The sequence below is a fragment of the Schistocerca americana genome, chromosome 8, assembly GCF_021461395.2.
Source record: "Schistocerca americana isolate TAMUIC-IGC-003095 chromosome 8, iqSchAmer2.1, whole genome shotgun sequence".
NCBI classification, from domain to species: domain Eukaryota; kingdom Metazoa; phylum Arthropoda; class Insecta; order Orthoptera; family Acrididae; genus Schistocerca; species Schistocerca americana.
Genome location: NC_060126.1, coordinates 389,035,137 through 389,058,481, shown reverse-complemented (window position 1 = coordinate 389,058,481; position 23,345 = coordinate 389,035,137). Strand labels below are relative to the sequence as shown.

Genomic DNA, 23,345 nt, shown 5'->3' with positions numbered 1-23,345 from the left:
CTGAACAGTGGTAACTGTTCTCCAAAATATGAAGTGGGCATCTACACCTATTTAAATAGTCTAAAAACCACCCTACAATGCATGGTGTTGGGAACATCATACCAATATTATTAACTTTCTTTCCTACTCCTTTTGCGTATTGAACAAAGGGGGAATGACTCTTTCGGTACCTCTGCATGTGCACTAACCTCTATTAGCTTCTTCTCGTGATCCTCTATGAGAGAGATATGTTATTGTGTCAACATAATAGTCACAGAGTCATCTTTGAATAAAGATTCTTCAAATTTATTCAACAGTGTTTTGCAAGAACTACGAGGGTCATTCCATAAGCAATGCCAGACATTTTTTATAAAAAGCCATTAATATAAATAGACAAACGTTCTTGTTGGTGCTTCAAATTTGATGTTATCACCGTGCGCTGGTGAAGTTTCGAACTGTTCTGGCAGATGGCAGAGACATCGTACAGTGTCAAAATGGCATCTACATACGACTCACATTACAATCAGTGTGCTGTTATTGAATTCTTGAGTGCAGAAAAAAAAAAAAAACCGTGGTGAACATCCATAAACATCTGTATGCAGTATATGGCAATGCTGCAGGAGTACAGTTGGGCGAAGGGTAAAGAGAGTTACAGCCTCAGTAAATGCAGAAACAGAGCTCCATTATCAGCCATACTTAGGATAGCCTGTCACAGGCATTGCTCCAAGCATTCAAAGAAAGGCCACTTCATCTGAATTGTTGGAGCTTTTTGAGACTGACAAAGAGGCCTCTCTGTCACGGTCATTACAGAGGACGAAAGCTTAGTGCACCACTTTGCGCCAAAAACAAAAAGTCAGTCCATGGTGTGGCATCATCCTCATTCACCACTAAAGAAGAAATTCAAGACAACTCCTCTGCCAGGAAAGTCATGGTGACAGCTTTCGGGGATTGTGATGACATCATTCTTGTAGATGTGATGCCAAGAGCGTCAACCATCAGTTCAGAGGCATACGTGAAGACTTTGAATAAACTGAAGAACTGTTTCCGATGTGTTCGATTACAAAAGAATCCAGGAGAAATCTTGCTCCAACACGTTAATGCAAGTCTGAAAGCACGGAACACATCGCCAAATTGGGTTGGACATCCCTGCCTCATCCACCCTACAGTCCAGACCTGGCACCCTCAGACTTCCATCTTTTTGGGCCGCTTAAAGAGTCCCTACGGGGAACATGCATTGAAGATGACGGTAGTGTCAGTCATGCAGTGAAAACATGGCTATGCCTACAGGACAAGAGCTTTTACCAGCAGGGAATACATGCTCTTTCACAAACTGGTGTACGGCCATAGAATGTGATAGAGTCTACATAGAAAAATACGGCATGGACAAGACATGTTGATGTATATTGTCACCAAATTCTGACACTTGTTGTGAAGAAAAAAAAAAAAAAAACTGGGGCATTACATATCGAATGACCCTCGTACATTGTCTTTCTTCCAAGGATTTCGACTTAAGTGCCATAGTACTTCCCTCTGAATTTGTTCAACATCTGTTGTCATGCCTACGTGATAAAGACTTCAAACACCGCAACGAGATTGTAAAATTGATCTCACTGGACTACTGTATGCAATTTCCTTTGCAGATATACTGCCCTTTTCCCAGAACTCTTTGGCTAAAAATCTTTCATTTGCCTTCCCTAGCAGTGATTTAAGTTGATTGGCCAGTTTCATAACACTTTTTGTTGACGTAATTTTCTTTGTTGTTGTCCACAGCAACATTTTGCAATATTTTTGAACATGGAAAGTGTCTGCTCCCTTTCTGTCACTATATGTAAGCCAACTCCATCCCATCCACCCCTCTCTCTGTCTCTGCACACGCCATCTTTCAACATGATTTCAAATATACCGCTACTCTCACAGTTAAAATTCACAGGATATTGAACACAATGACATTTTTATATCTTATGATTCAAAATTATCTGAGTGACCCACAGTCCCTAATTACCCAGTGCTGCAAATTTTTGTGGTGTTTAACAATTATTAACAATTGTTTCACTGCATATGCAATATGTTTCTGACATCTTGCTATGCTACAAAACCATCCAATAAAGTACTGTGTTCATGCAACAAATAAGTAACAGCCATCACATTTACCAGTATAACAATGAATACCTTTCCAAGTGTGAGAAGAGCTAATGCTGCAGCCAGATCTGCAGCTTGCATGGGTGGCTCTGCAACCGATCCAGATGAAGTAGCCTTAGGCTGTTGCTGAAAATATGTTTTAACAGATGGCCAAGCATGTTCCCACAATGCATAAGCAAGCTGCGGCACGGTTTCATCCCAACAGTGGCTGCCAAGGGCACGGCTGTCGCTCTCCACTCTTGTGGCAATAGACAACAGAGTATCAAGTAGGCGGCACATATCAGATGACTGGCAGTAGCTAAGGTACACCTGTATCCAGCCACCTATATGACATTGACATATGGTACTTACATCAGTCACATATCAATGTGTAAGAATGATACAAATATAGATACTTATTTAAAATAAAATTATCATGAGTGAATATTTAATGTGTCAACATATATGTATTGCTTTATTCCAAGAGGTACTAAATCGAAAAAATGAGTCAGAGATGACTGTCCTTACCTAATAACTTGCTGGCTCTAACAAGTACACTATGTGATCAAAAGTATCTGGACACTTGGTTGAAAATGACTTACAAGTTTGTGGGGCTTTCCATTGGTAATGGTGGCATTCACTATGATGTTGGTCCACCCTTAGCCTCGATGAAAGCTTCTACTCTAGCAGGCATACGTTATTGTCATGTAACCCCTCCACCACAGGCTGTGCATTATGAACAGGTGCTCGATAGTGTTGAAAGATACAATCACCATCCCCGAATTGCTCTTCAACAATGGGAAGCAGTAAGGTGCTTAAAACATCAATGTAGGCCTGTGCTATGATAGTGCCACACAAAACAACAAGGGGTGCAAGCCCTCTCCATGAAAAAATTCGACCACCCCGAATTTTACTGTTGGCACTACATATACTGGCAGATGATGTTCACCGGGCATTCCACACACCCACACCCTGCCATCGAATCGTCACAATGTGTACTGTGATTTGTCACTCCACACAACATTTTACCACTGTTCAATCGTCCAATGTTTATGCTCCTTACACCAAGCGAGGCATTGTTTGGCATTTACCGGTGTGATTTGTGGCTTATGAGCAGCCATTCAACCATGAAATCCAAGTTTTCTCACCTTCCACCCAACTGTCATAGTACTTGCAGTGGGTCCTGATGCAGTTTGGAATTCCTGTGTGATGTTCTGGATAGATGTCTGCATATTACACATTACGACCCTCTTCACCTGTCGGCAGTCTCCGTCAGTCAACAGACGAGGTTGGCCTGCACATTTTTGTGCTGTATGTGTCCCTTCATGTTTCCACTTCACTATCACAAGGATGTTTAGGAATGTGGAAATCTCATGTACAGATGTATGACAAGTGACACACAATTACTTGACCACGTTAGAAGTCCGTGACTTCCGTGGAGCACCCCATTCTGCTCTCTCACGATGTCTAATGACTACTGAGGTCGCCTTTTGGGGGTGTCCGGATACTTTTGATCACATAGAGTAAATATTTTCTTGCAAAAAGTACCAAATCTCTTATACACAGGTTGTCAAATCCAGCATTTTACTCCAAAACATGCCAAATCCCTTTGAACTTTCATAGCAAGAAGCACCAAATACTCTTGCACTGATCTGACTGAGTATTGTGACATCACAAACACTGTGAGCCAATATAAAGTGTTTGTGTGATCATGTAATTCCTGTCTAAGTAATGGCTGCCTGCAATTTGTTAGTGTGTTATTTCACGAAATGTTCTTGTGTTTTCTGTTGTGTTTGTTTACTGTGAACAATTAATGAATTCTGATATGTCAAATGAATTTGCTGATTTGAGAGAATTTACAGAAAAGCCAAGGAAACGTAAAACATCTGTAAATATGTGGAAGCAGAATGTTTTGAAACTTGAAAAACATAATGCTGCTGCAAGTGGAAAACCTCCAATCACATGTAAACATAATCATAACTTTCAAGAGCATTATGCATATCAGAAGATGTCATGATACATGAAAATAACAGATACTGGTACAATACAGATGCTGTGAATCAGAGAAACTTTTTAATGGGGTATATTGGTGTGAACTATCCTAAAAGATGAAGGCCTAATATAGGTAAGAAAGCATGTTCAAGCACCAAATAAAACTATAAGCTACAGCATACAAATTTCTCTTCAGGGAAAGGCCTCTGTTTGTAGAGCTATATCCCTAAGTATTTTTAATGTTGGGAGAAGGAAGGCTGAGTATGCAACTGATGAGAAAATGAATTGTGAGGCTGCAGTTTCTGAAATAAGAGGTAGTGCAAGGCTTGGTGATGGTATATAGAAACTGAAGGCTGAAATTATAGCTCACATAACAAGGTTTAAATGCAGAGGACAGTACTGGGGGAGAAAAAAGACATCATTAAGAAAATATTTGCTCCAGAATTAACCATACATATGTGGAATTTATTTTATGAGAAGACAGCAGTTGGCAATAAAACTTCAACAAATCTATAAAGTGAGCACCAAATTAACTATCTAGTAGATACAGTATGATAAATTGACAGTAAACATTTAGATTCAGATTATGTGTAAAATATATGTTATGATTACTGCGTACTAAAAGGCAATTTCTAATTACTTTTTTTCTTTCAGTTTTTTGTCACCAATTTCTGGGGTTTGGCAACATAAAACAGGACACTTGCAATGTTTCACTAGCATTCAAAGTTCGTTTTAAAGCTACTACTGATTAGAATATCAAGAAACAGCTGCAGTGGAAAGGTTTGTGTACAAACTAAAAGCAAATTCTTTTTATCCAGAACCTTAATAAACACCCAGATGGCAGTTTAACAGTGAACTTTGATTTGATGCAGAATCAGCCTTTATCAAAGACAAATTAACAGAGCATATTATTCACACTAATTATGGTACATGTGTTAGGAATAATCATTCATGAGGAAAGAAAATTGCTTCACCAAACATGACATTTTTATAGGTGGCTGAAGAGCGAAGATGGCAGGGGATCCAAAGGAAATTAGTTCATGTCTATGGCATTTTTTTGAGTTAGTCTTAAAACCATACAGTGATGCAAATAATATTAAATGTATTCAATTGTTTAGTGATAACTGTGCAGCTCAATACAAAACTTAACGTATTTTATTTCTGGTCTGTGTGACTGCATGACAATGCGGATTTAATGTTGACTGGTTTTTCCCTGTACGTGGTGATTCATACATGTCTGCAGAAAGGTCTTTTGGCATTACAGGAAAGAAACTACAAAAAACTTGGAACTCTAATGCTCCCAGAGGTATGACAGTGTATTTGAGACAGTAGGAATACTTGACTACCTAAATTTCTGATTTTTCCTGGGTCAGTTGGTAAGAACCCATTCAAATATTAGGAAAAAGAAGAAGAAGAAAGAAAGAGAGAGAGAGAGAGAGAGAGAGAGAGAGAGAGAGAGAGAGAGAAGAAAAAACCTCAAAACTTGTGAAGCTAGATGTCATGCATGAGCATTGGTTGGTCTGGATGGTGTAAATGCAATGATACCAGTGAGCGAACACAAAATGATCAGAAGTGGGGTAAGGTATGATTGTATTTTGCATCAAGTAAAAGACTTGTAGAATAGTAGTCATTCACAACAGGCAAAGAAACATGATATGGTACACACATTTTCTGCAGTGGGCTACAAACTGAACCAAATACCTTTCGACAAAAATCTTGCAGAGGATAATGGTGTATGAGTAGATAATGAGGATGGAGACAATGATAAAATAGATGTTCATTATGACTGTTGTTTTGAACCAAATGTCGATAATACTAAGAAAAATTATTTCCTATTTGTGTAATCATTATTAACATAGTATCTCTTAACAACTCAGGCAAAATAATTCTGTAACACAGTTGGAATCGGCCAAGTCATACAAATACTTGAGTGTAACAATATTATGTGAAGGTAAGTTGCTAATCACCATATAGCGGAGATGCTGAGTCGCAGATAGGCACAACAAAAAGATTTTCACACTTAAAGCTTTCGGCCAATGGCCTTTGTCAACAACAGACACACATACCAACCCACCTACCCACCCTCACACACACACACACACACACACACACACACACACACAAGACTGCAGTCTAAGGCAACTGAAAGCACACTGCGAGCAGCAGCACAAGTGCATGATGGGAGTGGCAACTGGGTAGGGGAAAGGCGACTGGGTAGGGGAAAGGAGGAGGCTGGGGCAGGGAGGGGGAGGGATAGTATGGTGGGGATGGGACAACGAAGTGCGGCAAGTTGGGCGGTGGGTAGGGGAGAGGTGGGAAGGGGGGTATGGCAGACAATGAAGTGCTGCAAGTTTGGTGGCAGTCAGGGGTGAGGTGAGACGGGGAGGGGGGGGGGGGGGAGTAATGGAAAAGGAGAGAAACAGAGAGAAATAAATAAAAAATAAAATAAATAAAAAAAGACTCTGTGTGGTGGTGGTGGAATGGCGGTTGAGTAGTGCTGGAATGAGATCAGGGAAGGGGCTTGATGGGTGAGGACAGCAACTAATGAAGGTCGAGGCCAGGAGGGTTATGGGAACGCAGGATGTATTGCAGGGAACATTCCCACCTGCACAATTCAGAAAAGCTGGTGTTGGTGGGAAGGAACTATATGGCACAGGCTGTGAAGCAGTCATTGAAATGAAGGATATCATGTTTGGCAGAGTGTTCAGCAACAGGGTGGTCCACTTGTTTCCTGGTCACAGTTTGTCGGTGGCCATTGGACAAGACAGCTTTTGTTGGTTGTTATGCCTACATAGAATGCAGCACAGTGGTTGCAACTTACCTTGTAGACCACATGACTGGTTTCACAGGTGGCCCTGCCTTTGATGAGATAGGTGATGTTAGTGACCAAATAGTTGGTGGTGGGAAGATGTATGGGACAGGTTTTGTATATACGTCTACACAGGGGTATGAGCCATGAGGTAAGGAATTGGGAGCAGGGGTTGTGTTAGGATGAATGAGTACGTTGTGTAGGTTTGGTGGACGGCCGAAATCCACTGAGGGAGGGGTGGGAAGGATAGTGGGCAGGGCATTTCTCATTTCAGGGCTTGGTGAGAGGTAATCGAAACTCCACCAGAGAATGTAGTTTGGTCTCGATTCCCATAAGAAGGGAGGATTTCAAAATTGCATTATTGTAAGATCATATGCACAAAGTCGACTCCCTAATCCAATGGAGATAAAATGAATATGATGTGTAAAAATTAACAAATTACAATGTGAAGAAACCTTTGATTTCAGAAGCTAGTTTGTTCTTATCCTCTTTCGTCTATACACAGTCACTCTTACATGGTAATCTGACTTTTTTACCTTCATTTGAAATAAGACCATATAATAAATTCATACAAAATTAGGAATTATGGAAATGCTTGAATTTTTATGGGTAATTAACATTAAGGCTATTAGAGAGAGAGAGAGAGAGAGAGAGAGAGAGAGAGAGAGAGAGACCAGCTTGATAGGATGGAAGGGGAAAATCTGCTGTGGTTTTGTCAATGAAACCATCTGATTCACCGAAGTTACTTAAAATAAAATCTGAATGTAACACACACATACTGGCTTCAGCAAGACTGCAAAAACTGGCGTAATTTTCATTATTTAGTTCTTCAGAAAACAATAAACAGGTTTTTTGGTGATGTAACCTTGATTGAAGCTATAAGATTACAGTTAAAAGTAATACTTGATGAATTACTTTTAATTTTTTTATTAATTAGCAAACTGTAACGACAGAAAAAAATCATTCAATAAAAAATGTGGACATGTGGTCTAGGGTTTGGAAACTAATGGTGTTCTTTACTAATTTGAAACACCTGAACCCCCAGTTTTCACTACATAACTATGACTCTCCTAACCTACTGAAAGCTATTTACTACTGGTTGTGAAATCCAGGTTATGTAATGTTGTTTACATAAACGTGGTAACATTTCTTGTTTTTAGGATGGTCGAGTAGAAGAACAAATTTCAAAGCTAATTTTCTGTTACTGCTGCAGAAATCAACAGCTGCGTGACTGTAAGAGCTAGCATTGTTGTGAGTGGTGTTATTTCATCGAAGCCATGTTCAAAATGTTGGAGAGGCATTGTGTGAATAGCCCAGATAAATTTTTTTTCGTATGTGGAACTTATATGATAAGCAGAAGACACTGACAAATAAGAGAGAGTGTGTGCAAATCGTGTTTTGCTTATTTTGGTACGATGATCGGAGATCATTTCATACAAGCATGGAGCAATTAAGGAAGTGATGTGTAGATAAAATGAAGTGTATGAACTTTAAATTCCCACAGAATGATGTAAAAAGAATAAAACGAATCACATCAATGATTGTTACTTCTGTATAAAATTAATGGAGTAAAAAAATAGGAGGGAGGGGGAGATGGAGAGAGAGAGAGAGAGAGAGAGAGAGAGAGAGAGAGAGAGAGAGAGAGGAGGAAGAGGAAGAAGAAGGAATATCTTGTATCTGAACTTAAATTCGTCGATTTAACCTTGGTCCAGAATTGCTGATCCCCTCTTCACCAAAATCAGTCTATGCATTTGAATTCTCTGAACTGGAGGTGACTCACGAAAGCAGTGAATCTGACTATTCCGAGCATGGTACTGATAGTAACCCAAAACCTCTTACTCAAACAGGACCTAACAATTTTGTGAAAGACTTGAGACCCTCAAAAGACGCAGTACAATTTCTGAGATCATGGCCCAGTGAAAATAATTTACCTGTATATGGTACATCTCATTCAGTGTGCAGAAATCATGCTAAAGATTTTGTATAAACGAGACTGTTTTGTCACAAATGGTCACTTTTAGAACACGACAGAAGATAATTCATGGAGTACAAATATCAAATGCCTATTAGGCCTACTACAAGCAGAAAGCTTTATGTTTAGAAATAGTTTCACACTGCATTCATACATACGCATCAGTCTCTCGAGCACGAGATTGAAAAGTAGTATTACGAAATTTTCATATAAATTTGGAATCACCTTTACTTCCACAATTTTTATGACGTCCCCGCTTCTTCTCCTTCCTAGTTCTAACAAACAATCTTGTCATCACCAATTCTGTAGCTATTCCTGCCATTGTCAAAATTTGTTCGCCAATTAACTTCACTAACCCTGCCAGAATCACAGGTTTAGTTATCCTGCAATTATTCTCCAGTTAGGCGTTGTTACATGTTTGTACAAAATGTTCTCCACATTACTTCCAGAATAGAACATAAACGGCTTCTAGCCGGGGACTGTACAACTGGTCCTTACTAGTGTAGCGATCTGGCCAAAAATTTTCTTTAAAAATTTGATTTTCTTGGATACACCGAGAAGATAATATGTAATCTTTCTCACCTGTTATTCCTGTTAGTCATTTATTTCAATTCTGGTAGTCTGAATCTATGAATTTCGCTTGTAATTATAACAATGCTGATCATTCGCAAACCCAATCAACCACATAATCAGACAGCGATTGGCATTCATTCATTCGGGTTTACTCTGCTCAGCTTGTATAGCCCCATCCCCTTTTGTCTGCAGAAAGTTTATCTCTAGATGTGACAAGGATTCTCCTGACAGAGACATCACATACACTATACACGCACACGCACACGCATTCAAAACTCAACTTATGATTCATTCAGAAATCAACTTAAAATGTGTTCAAAAAACAACAGGGGTGCATTTCAAAATAACATGAATAATCGATAGACCAACTTGCGCTGGATGCTAGGCGCTCTGGGAAACAAGCATCAAGCTGCTTGCTGCGACTACTTGCACACCCAACAGCCACATTCCTGTAGCCAGAAGCGGGAGAATCTACTACTCAAATGCAACTCAAATGCGCACGTGCATGAGCCCGCTCATAACTGCCAAAACGAATCCAATGTGAACAGTTGTGACTTCACACTCATCAGAGGCATTTTGTTGTTAAGAAGCATTGCATAGTCTTCCTAAAGCCTTTGACACAATTTTCTGTTGGCAGATGCTTGTATGAGCACTGTGTGTCATTGTTGTATATGGCACATTTCCTTTGCAATTTAAGTTATTTTCATTTTTTCTCTCGTTTATGTTTTAGTGTTGAAGTATTATTCTGCAGTAGCTGGATACAGTAATATCCTTTGTTAGAGTATCTGTTCTCATCAGTCAAAATTACAAAAATTTAACAGAAAACTAAAACAATGAAAAATTCCCAGAATTCTAAAAAATTCCCGGATTTTTCCTGGTTTTCTCCTGGATGAAAAAATTCCCAGATTTTTCCCGGAACTCCCAGTTGTACCGGGTCGTATACAACCTGAGTCAGATCCCAAATCTATTACCTGCAAAGCTGGAAGAAGAGATATTTGCTGGACCAGATATGTGTAAGTTGATGTCTGATGAACACTTTAAAATCACAATGATGGAAATAGAACAATAAGATCAGAGAAGTTAAAAAAAAAAATCCTTAACATATCCAGTGTATCGTTTCCCTGCCCAGACTAAAGAAACTGATTACAAGAAAATAGTGGAAGATAAGTTGCAGCCATTTAAATAGTCAGAATCCAAGGTCTCCCCAAAACTACATTTTTTAATGTCACACCAAGACAATTTTCAGCACAATCTGGCTACCGCATCAGAGGAAAATGCTGAATGGTTCCATCAGGAACTTCAATGTCTGCAACATCATTATCCAGGTTTTTGGGGAATAAACATGATGTGTGACTACTTCTGGTCTACCACACATGAAGGAGAGTGATACACCAAATGAAGGACATCAAGCACTAAGTCACAGGAAAATGTAAATGGAAATAATACCTCCACCTGGTAAGTGTCCAAATCACTGTATTTGCTTTTTCTAATTTATATGTCTCTCACATTAGTTTTTAATCATTTTATTGTTCTGCTTCAACTACCTTCCTGTAATTGTTTTCTGATCTCATAGCGTACAGAGTTTGATGATAATGTGGCATAAAAATCTGACAGTTTGTAGAGAAATAGGTTTCAGATTCGTGATCAACACAATCGATTTAGTCAAAAATTCATATTTTCATGCAAATTACAGAGAAAAAGGAAAATTTTTTCAGCCTGTGTAATTTCTGTATGCAAAGAATTCAGGAAAAATCAATAACATTACACAAAATTTAGACAAACAAATGGAACATAAACACCAATAAATGAAGCAATGACTTTGCCAGCAGCAATGAAGGGAAGTAGGGATCGAATAATCAATATGAATTATTTCTGCCACTGACCAAGCTCAATGTTAATTTATTGTCACATATTTGCATTTTAATTGTTCTGGTACTTCCTAATTGAAATTTGAACTTCTTTGAGGTTGCATATTACATATATTTAATCAACCACTACTTTAGAAAACAATGTAGCAACATTACCTAATAGTTTCTCCTGTGACAGTTCCAAGTTTGCACTTGCATTAATAATATCTTGTAGTCCTTCAACAAATGTTCTCATAAGGAGTACAGAATCAGTACTTTTTGATTTGCATACTGTTGAAACATCACTCATGAGAGGAACTGCAATGCTTCCAACATCTTCTCCTGCAAAATAAACAAAATTTTTAGCTTCATTCTGGCATATATAAACAAAGATGAAGTGACATACCAAACGAAAGTGCTGGCAGGTCGATAGACACACAAACAAACACAAACATACACACAAAATTCAAGCTTTCGCAACAAATGGTTGCTTCATCAGGAAAGAGGGAAGAAGAGGGAAAGACGAAAGAATGTGGGTTTTAAGGGGGAGGGTAAGGAGTCATTCCAATCCCGGGAGTGGAAAGACTTACCTTAGGGGGAAAAAAGGATAGGTATACACTCGCACACACACACATATCCATCCGCACATACACAGACACAAGCAGACATTTGTAAAGGCAAAGAGTTTGGGCAGAGATGTCAGTCGAGGTGGAAGTACAGAGGCAAAGATGTTGTTGAAAGACAGGTGAGGTATGAGCGGCGGCAAATTGAAATTAGCGGAGATTGAGGCCTGGCGGATAACGAGGAGAGAGGATATACTGAAGGGCAAATTCCCATCTCCGGAGTTCTGACAGGTTGGTGTTAGTGGGAAGTATCCAGATAACCCGAACGGTGTAACACTGTGCCAAGATATGCTGGCCGTGCACCAAGGCATGTTTAGCCACAGGGTGATCCTCATTACCAACAAACACTGTCTGCCTGTGTCCATTCATGCGAATGGACAGTTTGTTGCTGGTCATTCCCACATAGAAAGCTTCACAGTGTAGGCAGGTCAGTTGGTAAATCACGTGGGTGCTTTCACACGTGGCTCTGCCTTTGATCGTGTACACGTTCCGGGTTACAGGACTGGAGTAGGTGGTGGTGGGAGGGTGCATGGGACAGGTTTTACAACGGGGGCGGTTACAAGGGTAGGAGCCAGAGGGTAGGGAAGGTGGTTTGGGGATTTCATAGGGATGAACTAAGAGGTTACGAAGGTTACGTGGATGGCGGAAAGACACTCTTGATGGAGTGGGGAGGATTTCATGAAGGATGGATTTCATTTCAGGGCAGGATTTGAGGAAGTCGTATCCCTGCTGGAGAGCCACATTCAGAGTCTGATCCAGTCCCGGAAAGTATCCTGTCACAAGTGGGGCACTTTTGGGGTTCTTCTGTGGGAAGTTCTGTGTTTGAGGAGATGAGGAAGTGGTTCTGGTTATTTGCTTCTGTACCAGGTCGGGAGGGTAGTTGTGGGATGCGAAAGCTGTTTTCAGGTTATTGGTGTAATGGTTCAGGGATTCCGGACTGGAGCAGATTCGTTTGCCACGAAGACCTAGGCTGTAGGAAAGGGACCGTTTGATGTGGAATGGGTGGCAGCTGTCATAATGGAGGTACTGTTGCTTGTTGGTGGGTTTGATGTGGACGGACGTGTGAAGCTGGCCATTAGACAGGTGGAGGTCAACGTCAACACTGTGAAGCTTTCTATGTGGGAATGACCTGCAACAAACTGTCCATTCGCATGAATGGACACAGGCAGACAGTGTTTATTGTTAATGAGGATCACCCTGTGGCTAAACATGCCTTGGTGCATGGCCAGCACATCTTGGCACAGTGTTACACCGTCCGGGTTATCTGGATACTTCCCACTAACATCAACCTGTCAGAACTCCGGAGATGGGAACTTGCCCTTCAGTATATCCTCTCTTCTCGTTATCCGCCAGGCCTCAATCTCCGCTAATTTCAATTTGCCACATTGATTTCACCTTCCTCTGTGGCGACGCGTTTTTAAATATGTCGACTGAGAATCTGCAGAAAAATGGAGCAGATATAGCATAAAAATATTTGAAAGGCTTGAATACAGTTGATTTTTGCCAGGAACTCACTGGATTCAAAAAGCTAATAACAAAAATGAATGAAAAATCAAGTGCACTTCACCTGTTACAACATCTGTGCAAATATGACTTGCAAGAAGCGTTCTGTAGTGTTAGTATACCTTTAAGGATATACCACACATTGCCTATGAAATCTGCAAGCTGTGAGTGAAGCATCGGCAAACTGAAAATAATTAAAAGCTATGTGCATTCAATAATGAGTCAGGAATGCCTATCCGGCATTGCGATCATAGGACTGAAAATAAAACCGCCTTTGAGATGAACTTTGATGAGCTAATAGACTCTTTTGTAGGAAGTCGTGTAAAGCTGTAGCAAGATTGTACAGACAAAACTGCTGGGTCTTAAAGATTGAAGAGCTGCATAGTGACTAGCTTGTCTGTTGCCTTTACTGGTTATATGTTTCCTATATTTAATTTTATGTCAGACAAAAGAGAAAGTTATTAGCTAATAGATAATAAAGAATGCAAATTTACTGAAGGGGTTTTATCCTTCTGGTCAAATAAAATCCCAACCAGTATATAATGTATTTTTTTTATTTAAATAATATATTTTAAATGCTCGAGAACCACTATAAAGCTTCTGCCCCGGTTCGGATAAATCCGGATAGATCCGATGCTGCTGGATCCCACATCACTAAGTTGTTGGTATTTGTCTCTCTTCTGATCAGCAGATTTGTCGAGCTATGAATTTCCACCAGTTCTTTAATAAAGCTGTCTCCGTACAAAAACATGGACAAGAGATTTTTGGTATTTTGTAGTCCGTATTGTGCCCCATACACAGACAGTGTACAAGCACTGCAGATTTCTCTGGCTTGTCCTAATGTGTGTGTCGTTGAAGTTTGATGCATCAGTCTTCTGCAGTGCAACAAGTTTTTCAATGTATGATATCCTGCAGCTACGAAGAATCTTACCTACCAGACCTTCTCAAAACAAGATGGTCTTTCCCTTTACTTAGAAGAGCTCTGAGGTTTGTTGGTAAGCAGAAGATGGATTTAACTTTATGTTCCTATTTTCGAAGAAACACTACTGACATGTGGCAAGACAACCACTCCTCTTTGTTCTTCACTGTCTTCCAGGTCCTCACTTTGTGTAACACACGCTGGGTGTATGGCACATCGAATCTTCCTTTCAGAATATCCATTCTGAATGAATATGGTATGGGTATGGTGCAACTCGTCAGATAAGCTGTCTGAATACAATATGACTCTTTCTTTATGTACCAACATCCTAGGCACACTGGTTCACTGTGAAAGATGGTGACAGTTGGTGGCCTGTGAGCCTAAGTTTGCGTGTGCAGGTTTATGGTGCACAGTGTGACCCCAGGTGCCATTGTCGTATCACAGCAACCACAAAGGGAAACTGATAGTCAAACAAGGGATGATGTTTCGGTGGCGATATGGATGTTTGGATGACCACAGCAAAGATGGTCACACGCAACCACGGATGCATATAACAGCATGTGATTCCCAACAGTGGGTGCTTGGGTGGCCAACAACAGTGCACAGTAAGAACAATAGCCCTTGCACATGCGCTGAAGCTCTTGGTTCATTGTTCGACAAGTAGCATTGCTATATTTCTCCACTGCCGATCAGGAAATCTTTGCTATTGGTCACTGAATTTGGCGCCTTCACATCTGTGCATGAAAAGGACAGAATTGTGCCAATGAACTTTGTGGGAACTTCATGATGATATCCAATGTTCCACCCAAGAACCATTTCTACAAGATGGTGAAGATGAAAAAAGCACACAGAAGTATGATAAACAAGTGACTGACAAAGAAAATTGTTTTATTTGTATTTAATTATCAATCGTAGGCCTCATTATGCCATCCTTTATGGATGAAATAATTATCTATGTGCCACCTACCTATAACCTATAGACAAGGTGGATGTAACTTGGACACACAACAAAACCATGAATGTTGGTACAAGTTTATTAGACTGTGGCATGTACGCCAATCACCGTAACATAAACTGAACACAATAAGATAAGGCAAATGTATGCAAGCAGTAATAATATAACTGAACGCAACTGTGGTTTAAATAGGCACTCGCCTGTGGTAGGTTCTATTGGATGTTCACAGCATTGCTCTTTCACATCACATTCTTGTGGATGACAATGCATCACTAATGCACACGGATTTCAAGTGTGCATACATTACTTCATTCTTCTTCCCTTGGGGAACAGCTCAGATTTGCCAAATGCCCATGGCGTCTTCCTTTTGCAAGGCTATGGCTGAGATGATGTACTGATAATGGGGCGTATGATTGGAAGTACTTGGGGCGCAGGCAGTGTCACAGTCTGTCTTCTCCTGTCAACCCATACGGTAGGATGGGGGACATCGGCTCCGTATCCACATCAGGTCAAGGCCTGGTGGCCTGGTGGTGGTGGTGGTGGTGGTGGTGCCCCTGTAGTTGGTAGCTGAGGGGGAGGAAATGGCTCTGACAGGCACACTGGTACTGGTAACGGTATTAGAGAAGCTGCGCAAGTTTCGTCCAACAGCGATGGGGTATCCCCAGTACGTTGTGGCAGGGACCCATCTGCAACAGCTAATCCATCGAGCAATGAAGATTGGCATGGCATCGTCAGTGTCCTGGCCGAGGTTGTCCATGTGCGCATGTGCAACTGGTTGTAATGACAAGCACTGAGGTGCCCCTCTGTACGGGAATTGGGAGATGATAGCCGGAATCCATTTTGGGTGACCACCAAACCCTTGTGCCCAGATAGGTACCTGAGGCTGGAAAGTGACAATGGTCGCACAGGTTGGTGCCTCTGGCAGGGCCGCAAGAGATGCAGGAGAGACCAGGGTTGATGCCCATGGAGCAATTCAGAAGGATTGTTGTTGCCGAATGGTATGACAAATAGGAAAACAGAAACTGATCAAAAGCAACGTCAGACGGGAACCAAGACACATACTTTTTCCATTTCATTTTGAATGTTCTACCATTTCGGCCTCATCATTGACTGCAGGTGGAACGTGGTGAATCCTGAGAGTGTTGCAGAAGGCATTGTTTTATTTGTAAATATCTAGTCCGAGTCAAATTAAGTGTCTTTGATGTGTACGCAATAGGCCACTAGGAGCCATCAGAATGTTTATGAGCTGACACTGCCCCTAGCCCATGCTGGGATGCATCTGTTGCTAACATTAAATGTTGACCTTGTTGGTAGGTAATCAGGCGATGTGCAGATCATAACATAGACATCAGTTTGGAAAACACTGTTTCACACACCTGCAACTAGTGAACAGTGAAAAGACGTTCCCTCACGCAGCAAGGTATGTAATGGTTGTACAACCAACACCACCCCCAGCAAAAACTGATGATAATAAGCAATCTTACCTAAAAAAAACCAGGAGATCCTTCACTAACATAGGACGTGAAAGAGCCAGAACGACAGACATTGTGATGAAGGGTATGCCACCTGCACCCAAGACATAGAACGCAAGTTAAACAATAGAAGGCAGAAAGAAGCAGCACTTTTCCAAATTTCGTTTGAACACAGTGCCCTGTAACACTGAAAAGAACCTACATAACTTGTTGAGATGTTCAGTGGTGGAAGAGCTGGAGAACACAATATCATCAAGATAGTTTGCACTGCCAGGCACGGACCTTACGTGCTGTTCAAGAAATCATTGAAAAATCACCAGGGGTCTGGCCACGCCAAATGGCAACTGCAAGTATTGATACAAGTTCAAAGACGTGTTAACGACCACGAGCCGTTGAGAATCAGAATCAATGGGAAGCTGCCAATATGCAAAGGAGGGGTCACTCTTGGAAAATACTGACCAGCAGCGAGTTTAGCAAAAATTTCGTCAAGGCATGGCAAGGGATATATGTCAATGATAGACTGAGCATGGACAGAAACTTTGAAATTGCTGTAAAGGCGTAACTGTCCCGACGGCTTCTTGATAATGACTAAGGGTGTGACCCGTTTGCTGGATGTGATCAGTTGGATGGTCCCAGAGGCTGTGAGGTGGTCGAGCTATGCCTTAACTTGATCACAGAACACCATCGGCACTGGGCAAGCCTGAAAGAAACATGGTCTGGCCAAAGATTTCATTGTAACATAGGCTTTGAAATTATTGGCACAATTCAACCCAGCAGAAAACAAGGCTGATACTCATATCATAAAGAGTCAAGTTGTGTGTAAGGTAATTGACCAGAGATGAGATTAGCTTTATTGGAAACAGTAAACCCGAAAAGGTTAAAGGCGTCCAAAACCATACAAATTTTCGGTGCGTGCATTGTTCACTACAAAAAATTCAGCAGACGAACCACAGATTTATATGTGACTGAGGCCGAGAAACTACCTAATATCAGAATGCTTTGTTTAGAGTAGGTGACTAATGTACGTGACACTGGTGCTAAAGGGGGAGAACCCAAGTCCATGTACATTATTTGCAAGTTGAGTAAGGTCACAGTAGCACCAGTGTTGACTTGCATTTGCAAAACCTTCAGATAAACCTTTCACATACACCTTGTTGTTGTTGTTGTTGTTGTTGTTGTTGTTGTGGTCTTCAGTCCTGAGACTGGTTTGATGCAGCTCTCCATGCTACCCTATCCTGTGCAAGCTTCTTCATCTCCCAGTACCTACTGCAACCTACATTCTTCTGAATCTGCTTAGTGTATTCATCTCTTGGTATCCCTCTACAATTTTTACCACCCACGCTGCCCTCCAATGCTAAATTTGTGATCTCTTGATGCCTCAGAACATGTCCTACCAACCGGTCCCTTCTTCTCGTCAAGTTGTGCCACAAACTCCTCTTCTCCCCAATTATATTCAATACCTCCTCATTAGTTATTTGATCTACCCATCTAATCTTCAGCATTCTTCTGTAGCACCACATTTCGGAAGCTTCTATGCTCCTCCTGTCCGAACTATTTATCGTCCATGTTTCACTTCCATACATGGCTACACTCCATACAAATACTTTCAGAAACGACATCCTGACACTTAAACCTATAGTTGATGTTAACAAATTTCTCTTCTTCAGAAACGCTTTCCTTGCCACTGCCAGTCTAGAATTTATATCTTCTCTACTTCGACCATCATCAGTTATTTTGCTCCCCAAATAGCAAAACTCCTTTACTACTTTAAGTGTCTCAGTTCCTAATCTAATTCTCTCTGCATCACCCGACTTAATGCCACTACATTCCATTATCCTCGTTTTGCTTTTGTTGATGTTCATAATATATCCTCCTTTCAAGACACTGTCCATTCCGTTCAACTGCTCTTCCAAGTTCTTTGCTGTCTCTGACAGAATTACAATGTCATCGGCGAACCTCAAAGTTTTTATTTCTTTTCCATGGATTTTAATACCTACTCCAAATTTTTCTTTTGTTTCCTTTACTGCTTGCGGGGAGAGGCTACAACCCTGTCTCACTCCCTTTCCAACCACTGCTTCCCTTTCATGCCCCTCGACTCTTGTAACTGCCATCTGGTTTCTGTACAAATTGTAAACAGCCTTTCGGCCCTGTATTTTACCCCTACCACCTTTAGAATTTGGAAGAGAGTATTCCAGTCAACATTGTCAAAAGCTTTCTCTAAGTCTACAAATGCTAGAAATGTAGGTTTGCCTTTCCTTAATCTTTCTTCTAAGATAAGTCGTAACGTCAGTATTGCCTCACGTGTTCCAATATTTCTACGGAATCCAAACTGATCTTCCCCGATGTCGGCTTCTACCAGTTTTTCCATTCGTCTGTAAAGAATTCGAGTTAGTATTTTGCAGCTGTGGCTTATTAAACTGATAGTTCGGTAATTTTCACATCTATCAACACCTGCTTTCTTTGGGATTGGAATTATTATATTCTTCTTGAAGTCTGAGGGTACTTCACCTGTCTCATACATCTTCCTCACCAGATGGTAGAGTTTTGTCAGGACTGGCTCTCCCAAGGCCGTCAGTAGTTCTAATGGAATGTTGTCTACTCCTGGGGCCTTGTTTCGGCTCAGGTCTTCCAGTGCTCTGTCAAAATCTTCACGCAGTATCGTATCTCCCATTTCATCTTCATCTACATTCTCTTCCATTTCTATAATATTGTCCTCAAGTACATCACCCTTGTGTAGACCCTTTATATACTCCTTCGATCTTTCTGCTTTCCATTCTTTGCTTAGAACTGGGTTTCCATCTGAGCTCTTGATATTCATACAAGTGGTTCTCTTTTCTCCAAAGGTCTCTTTAATTTTCCTGTAGGCTGTATCTATCTTACCCCTAGTGAGATATGCCTCTACATCCTTACATTTGTCCACTAGCCATCCCTGCTTAGCCATTTTGCACTTCCTGTCGATCTCATTTTTGAGACGCTTGTATTCCTTTTTGCCTGCTTCATTTACTGCACTTTTATATTTTCTCCTTTCATCAATTAAATACAATATTTCTTCTGTTACCCAAGGATTTCTACTAGCCCTCGTCTTTTTACCTACTTGATCCACTGCTGCCTTCAGTATTTCATTCCTCAAAGCTACTCATTCTTCTTCTACTGTATTTCTTTCCCCCATTCCTGTCAATTGTTCCCTTATGCTCTCCCTGAAACTCTGTACAACCTCTGGTTCTTTCAGTTTATCCAGGCCCCATCTCCTTAAATTCCCACCTTGTTGCTGTTTCTTCAATTTTAATCTGCAGTTCATAACCAATAGATTGTGGTCAGAGTCCACATCTGCCCCTGGAAATGTCTTACGATTTAAAACCTGTCTGATACCTTTCAGTATCTCCGGGATTCTTCCATGTTTCTTTTATGATTCTTGAACCAAGTGTTAGCTATGATTAAGTTATGCTCTGTGCAAAATTCTGCCAGACAGCTTCCTCTTTCATTTTTTAGCCCTAATCCATATTCACCCACTATGTTTCCTTCTCTCCCTTTTCCTACACTCGAATTCCAGTCACCCATGACTATTAAATTTTCATTTCCCTTCACTATCTGAATAATTTCTTTCGTCTCATCATACATTTCATCAATTTCTTCATCATCTGCAGAGCTAGTTGGCATATAAACTTGTACTACTGTAGTAGGCGTGGGCTTTGTGTCTATCTTGGCCACAATAATGCGTTCACTATGCTGTTTGTAGTAGCTTACCCGCATGCCTATTTTTTTATTCATTATTAAACCTACTCCTGCATTACCTCTATTTGATTTTGTATTTATAACCCTGTATTCACCTGACCAAAAGTCTTGTTCCTCCTGCAACCGAACTTCACTAATTCCCACTATATCTAACTTTAACCTATCCATTTCCCTTTTTAAATTTTCTAACCTACCTGCTCGATTAAGGGATCTGACATTCCACACTCCGATCCGTAGAACACCAGTTTTCTTTCTCCTGATAACAACGTCCTCTTGAGTAGTCCCCACCCGGAGATCCGAATGGGGGACTATTTTACCTCCGGAATATTTTACCCAAGAGGACACCATCATCATTTAACCATACAGTAAAGCTGCATGCCCTCGGGAAAAATTACGGCTGTAGTTTCCCCTTGCTTTCAGCCATTCGCAGTACCAGCACAGCAAGGCCGTTTTGGTTATTGTCACAAGGCCAGATCAGTCAATCATCCAGACTGTTGTCCCTGCAACTACTGAAAAGGCTGCTGCCCCTCTTCAGGAACCACACGTTTGTCTGGCCTCTCAACAGATACCCCTCCGTTGTGGTTGCACCTACGGTACGGCCATCTGTATAGCTGAGGCACGCAAGCCTCCCTACCAACGGCAAGGTCCATGGTTCCTGGGGAGGAGATAAACCTTGACATTAATAAAATACTTACTGGGTGCAAGGGAAATTACCGATACACAACTGATTGTGAACAAATCAATGAGAATTTGCAGAAAATAAATGCGTGGTGTAATGATTGGCAGTTATTTCCCAATATTAGTAAGTGTAAACTACTGCATATAACAAGGCGAAAACCCCCATTAATGTATGAGTACGAAATAAATGCCCAGTCTTTGGAAGCAGTAACGTCCGTCAAGTATCTGGGTGTGACTATTCGAAATGATCTCAAATGGAATGATCAGATTACACAAGTAACGGGTAAGGTGAACTTTAGATTGTGGCTTATTGGTAGAATCCTGAAGCGATGCAGTCCTTCAACAAAGGAAATAGCTTACAATACCTTAGTTCGTCCAGTCTTCGAGCATTGTTCGTCTGTATGGGGCCCTTACCAGCTGAGTCTGATTCAAGAGATTGAGAAGGTCCAAAAAAGAGCGGCAAGATTCGTGACTGGTACATTTAGCCAACGCAAGAGCATTACAAATCTCATAGAAAGTTTGAAGTGGGACACACTTGCAGATGGACGGCGCGCTAAACAGAGGGGGCTGCTCACTAAATTCCGAAATCCGATCTTCACCGAGGATGTAGGGCATATATTATTACCACTAACTTTCAAATCGCGCAATGATCACCATTCAAAGATAATGGAAATTAGAGCTCGTACTGAGGCGTTCAGAAAAGTCTTTTTTTTCCCTCGTGCGATCCGCAAGTGGAACAGAAGGGGGGAAATATGACTTTCGCACGAATTGTGCCCTCCGCCACACACCGCTAGCGGAGTATATATGTAGATGTGTAGATGTAGACATCCAGGTCAGCATCTGCAATAGGCGGTTGGAATTTTGCGTTACAAACAGAACCAATGTGTGTTATATTGCACTGGCAGCAAATGGGCCATTGCTAGGACAATCTGGCCTATCGCGACTGACAAAACATGAAGGACAAGATGGAAGAGTGGAGGGTTTGCACTGTTGTTCATTACTGGACTTGCTGTGCTGCTGCTACAGCCATGGCTGATGCAAGGAAGTGGGTCAGCCGCTTTAATGTTTTGCTTGTGCAGACCACTGCTCCCCTGTGATACATCCGACAAACGGCAGGGGGAAGCGAGCTGAACTTCTGCATCCTCACACCCTGATTCAATTTGAGTATGCGCAGCCCTTGAAACCTCACATGATTGTCAGATAGTCAGAATGTTGGAGAGGGAGGGGTTTTCACACTGAAGGGCCCATTCACAAACTTCGCGATCGGGGGCCATTCGAATGATTGCTTCGCAAACCATTTGGTCGACATACTCCTTATGTACATCAGTGACAATGGTAGATTAAACCATGCAGCTCAGCTGCTAAAGTCTTATAGGAATGTTCCGATTTCTTGCGACACTGGTAGAACTCAACTGGAGCGGCAATAATCCATTTATAGTAGTACTGTAGAATGGGGTAAAGCGGGTCAAATGGGGTAAAGCTGATCAAAGACACATTACTGTACTAAATCACTGCCATCTAGGTGACAGGAGAGAGCAACACCAACTTTGAGACACTTAAGAAAGCTGTGACCTGTACGTTTGTTACCTGTGTCATAAGCAAGGTGAGAAATGAAGATTGTGACAACCATCAGCAATTATTATCTTAGTGTACATTTAAAGATTTGTCATTTCAATGAAAACAAATTTTTGCAGTGACCACAGGTTAGTAACTACATCTATTTTTCAGCTGAATTCTATTAGAGCAAATCTACATCTACAATGTGTGTGAAACTCACTTTCTTACCATAGGTTATCTTTTAGTTATTGTGCCAAACATGCCTTTTTTGTGATTCCGGGGGTAAAGTGGATTATGCCGCACAAATACATAAAGCAGCTTGGAGCAAAAGGAAAAAGGAATTATAATGAAGCTTATTTCAGTGAAGCAGTGAAAAAAGTAAAGAACAATGAAATTACTTTGCGAAAAGCTTCTGAAATTTATGCTGTGCCTTAAACTAAACTTCAAAGATGGGTGAAAGGAGATGATAAATTAATGAAATATGGAAGGCCAACTGTGTTGAGTGAAAATGAGGAGAAATGTGTTGTGGAAGGTCTTCTTCTATGTGCACATTGGGGGTTTCCACTTGGAAGTACAGTCATTAGAATTGTAATACAGCAGTATCTTAACAGGGAGA

At 41.0% G+C, this 23,345-nt stretch overlaps 1 protein-coding gene across 2 annotated transcripts in view; it reads right to left on the bottom strand.

Annotated features, from left to right (window-relative positions):
• LOC124544782 (protein MMS22-like) overlaps positions 1–23,345 on the bottom strand; it is a 145,796-nt gene that overhangs the window by 47,696 nt on the left and 74,755 nt on the right. For both annotated transcript variants that reach the window (XM_047123464.1, XM_047123465.1), the window contains 2 exons: positions 11,468–11,632; positions 2,149–2,441 (listed from right to left, as the gene is read on the bottom strand). In XM_047123464.1, the coding sequence (XP_046979420.1) occupies positions 2,149–2,441; positions 11,468–11,632 (458 nt within the window). The remainder of the gene's footprint in view (positions 1–2,148; positions 2,442–11,467; positions 11,633–23,345) is intronic.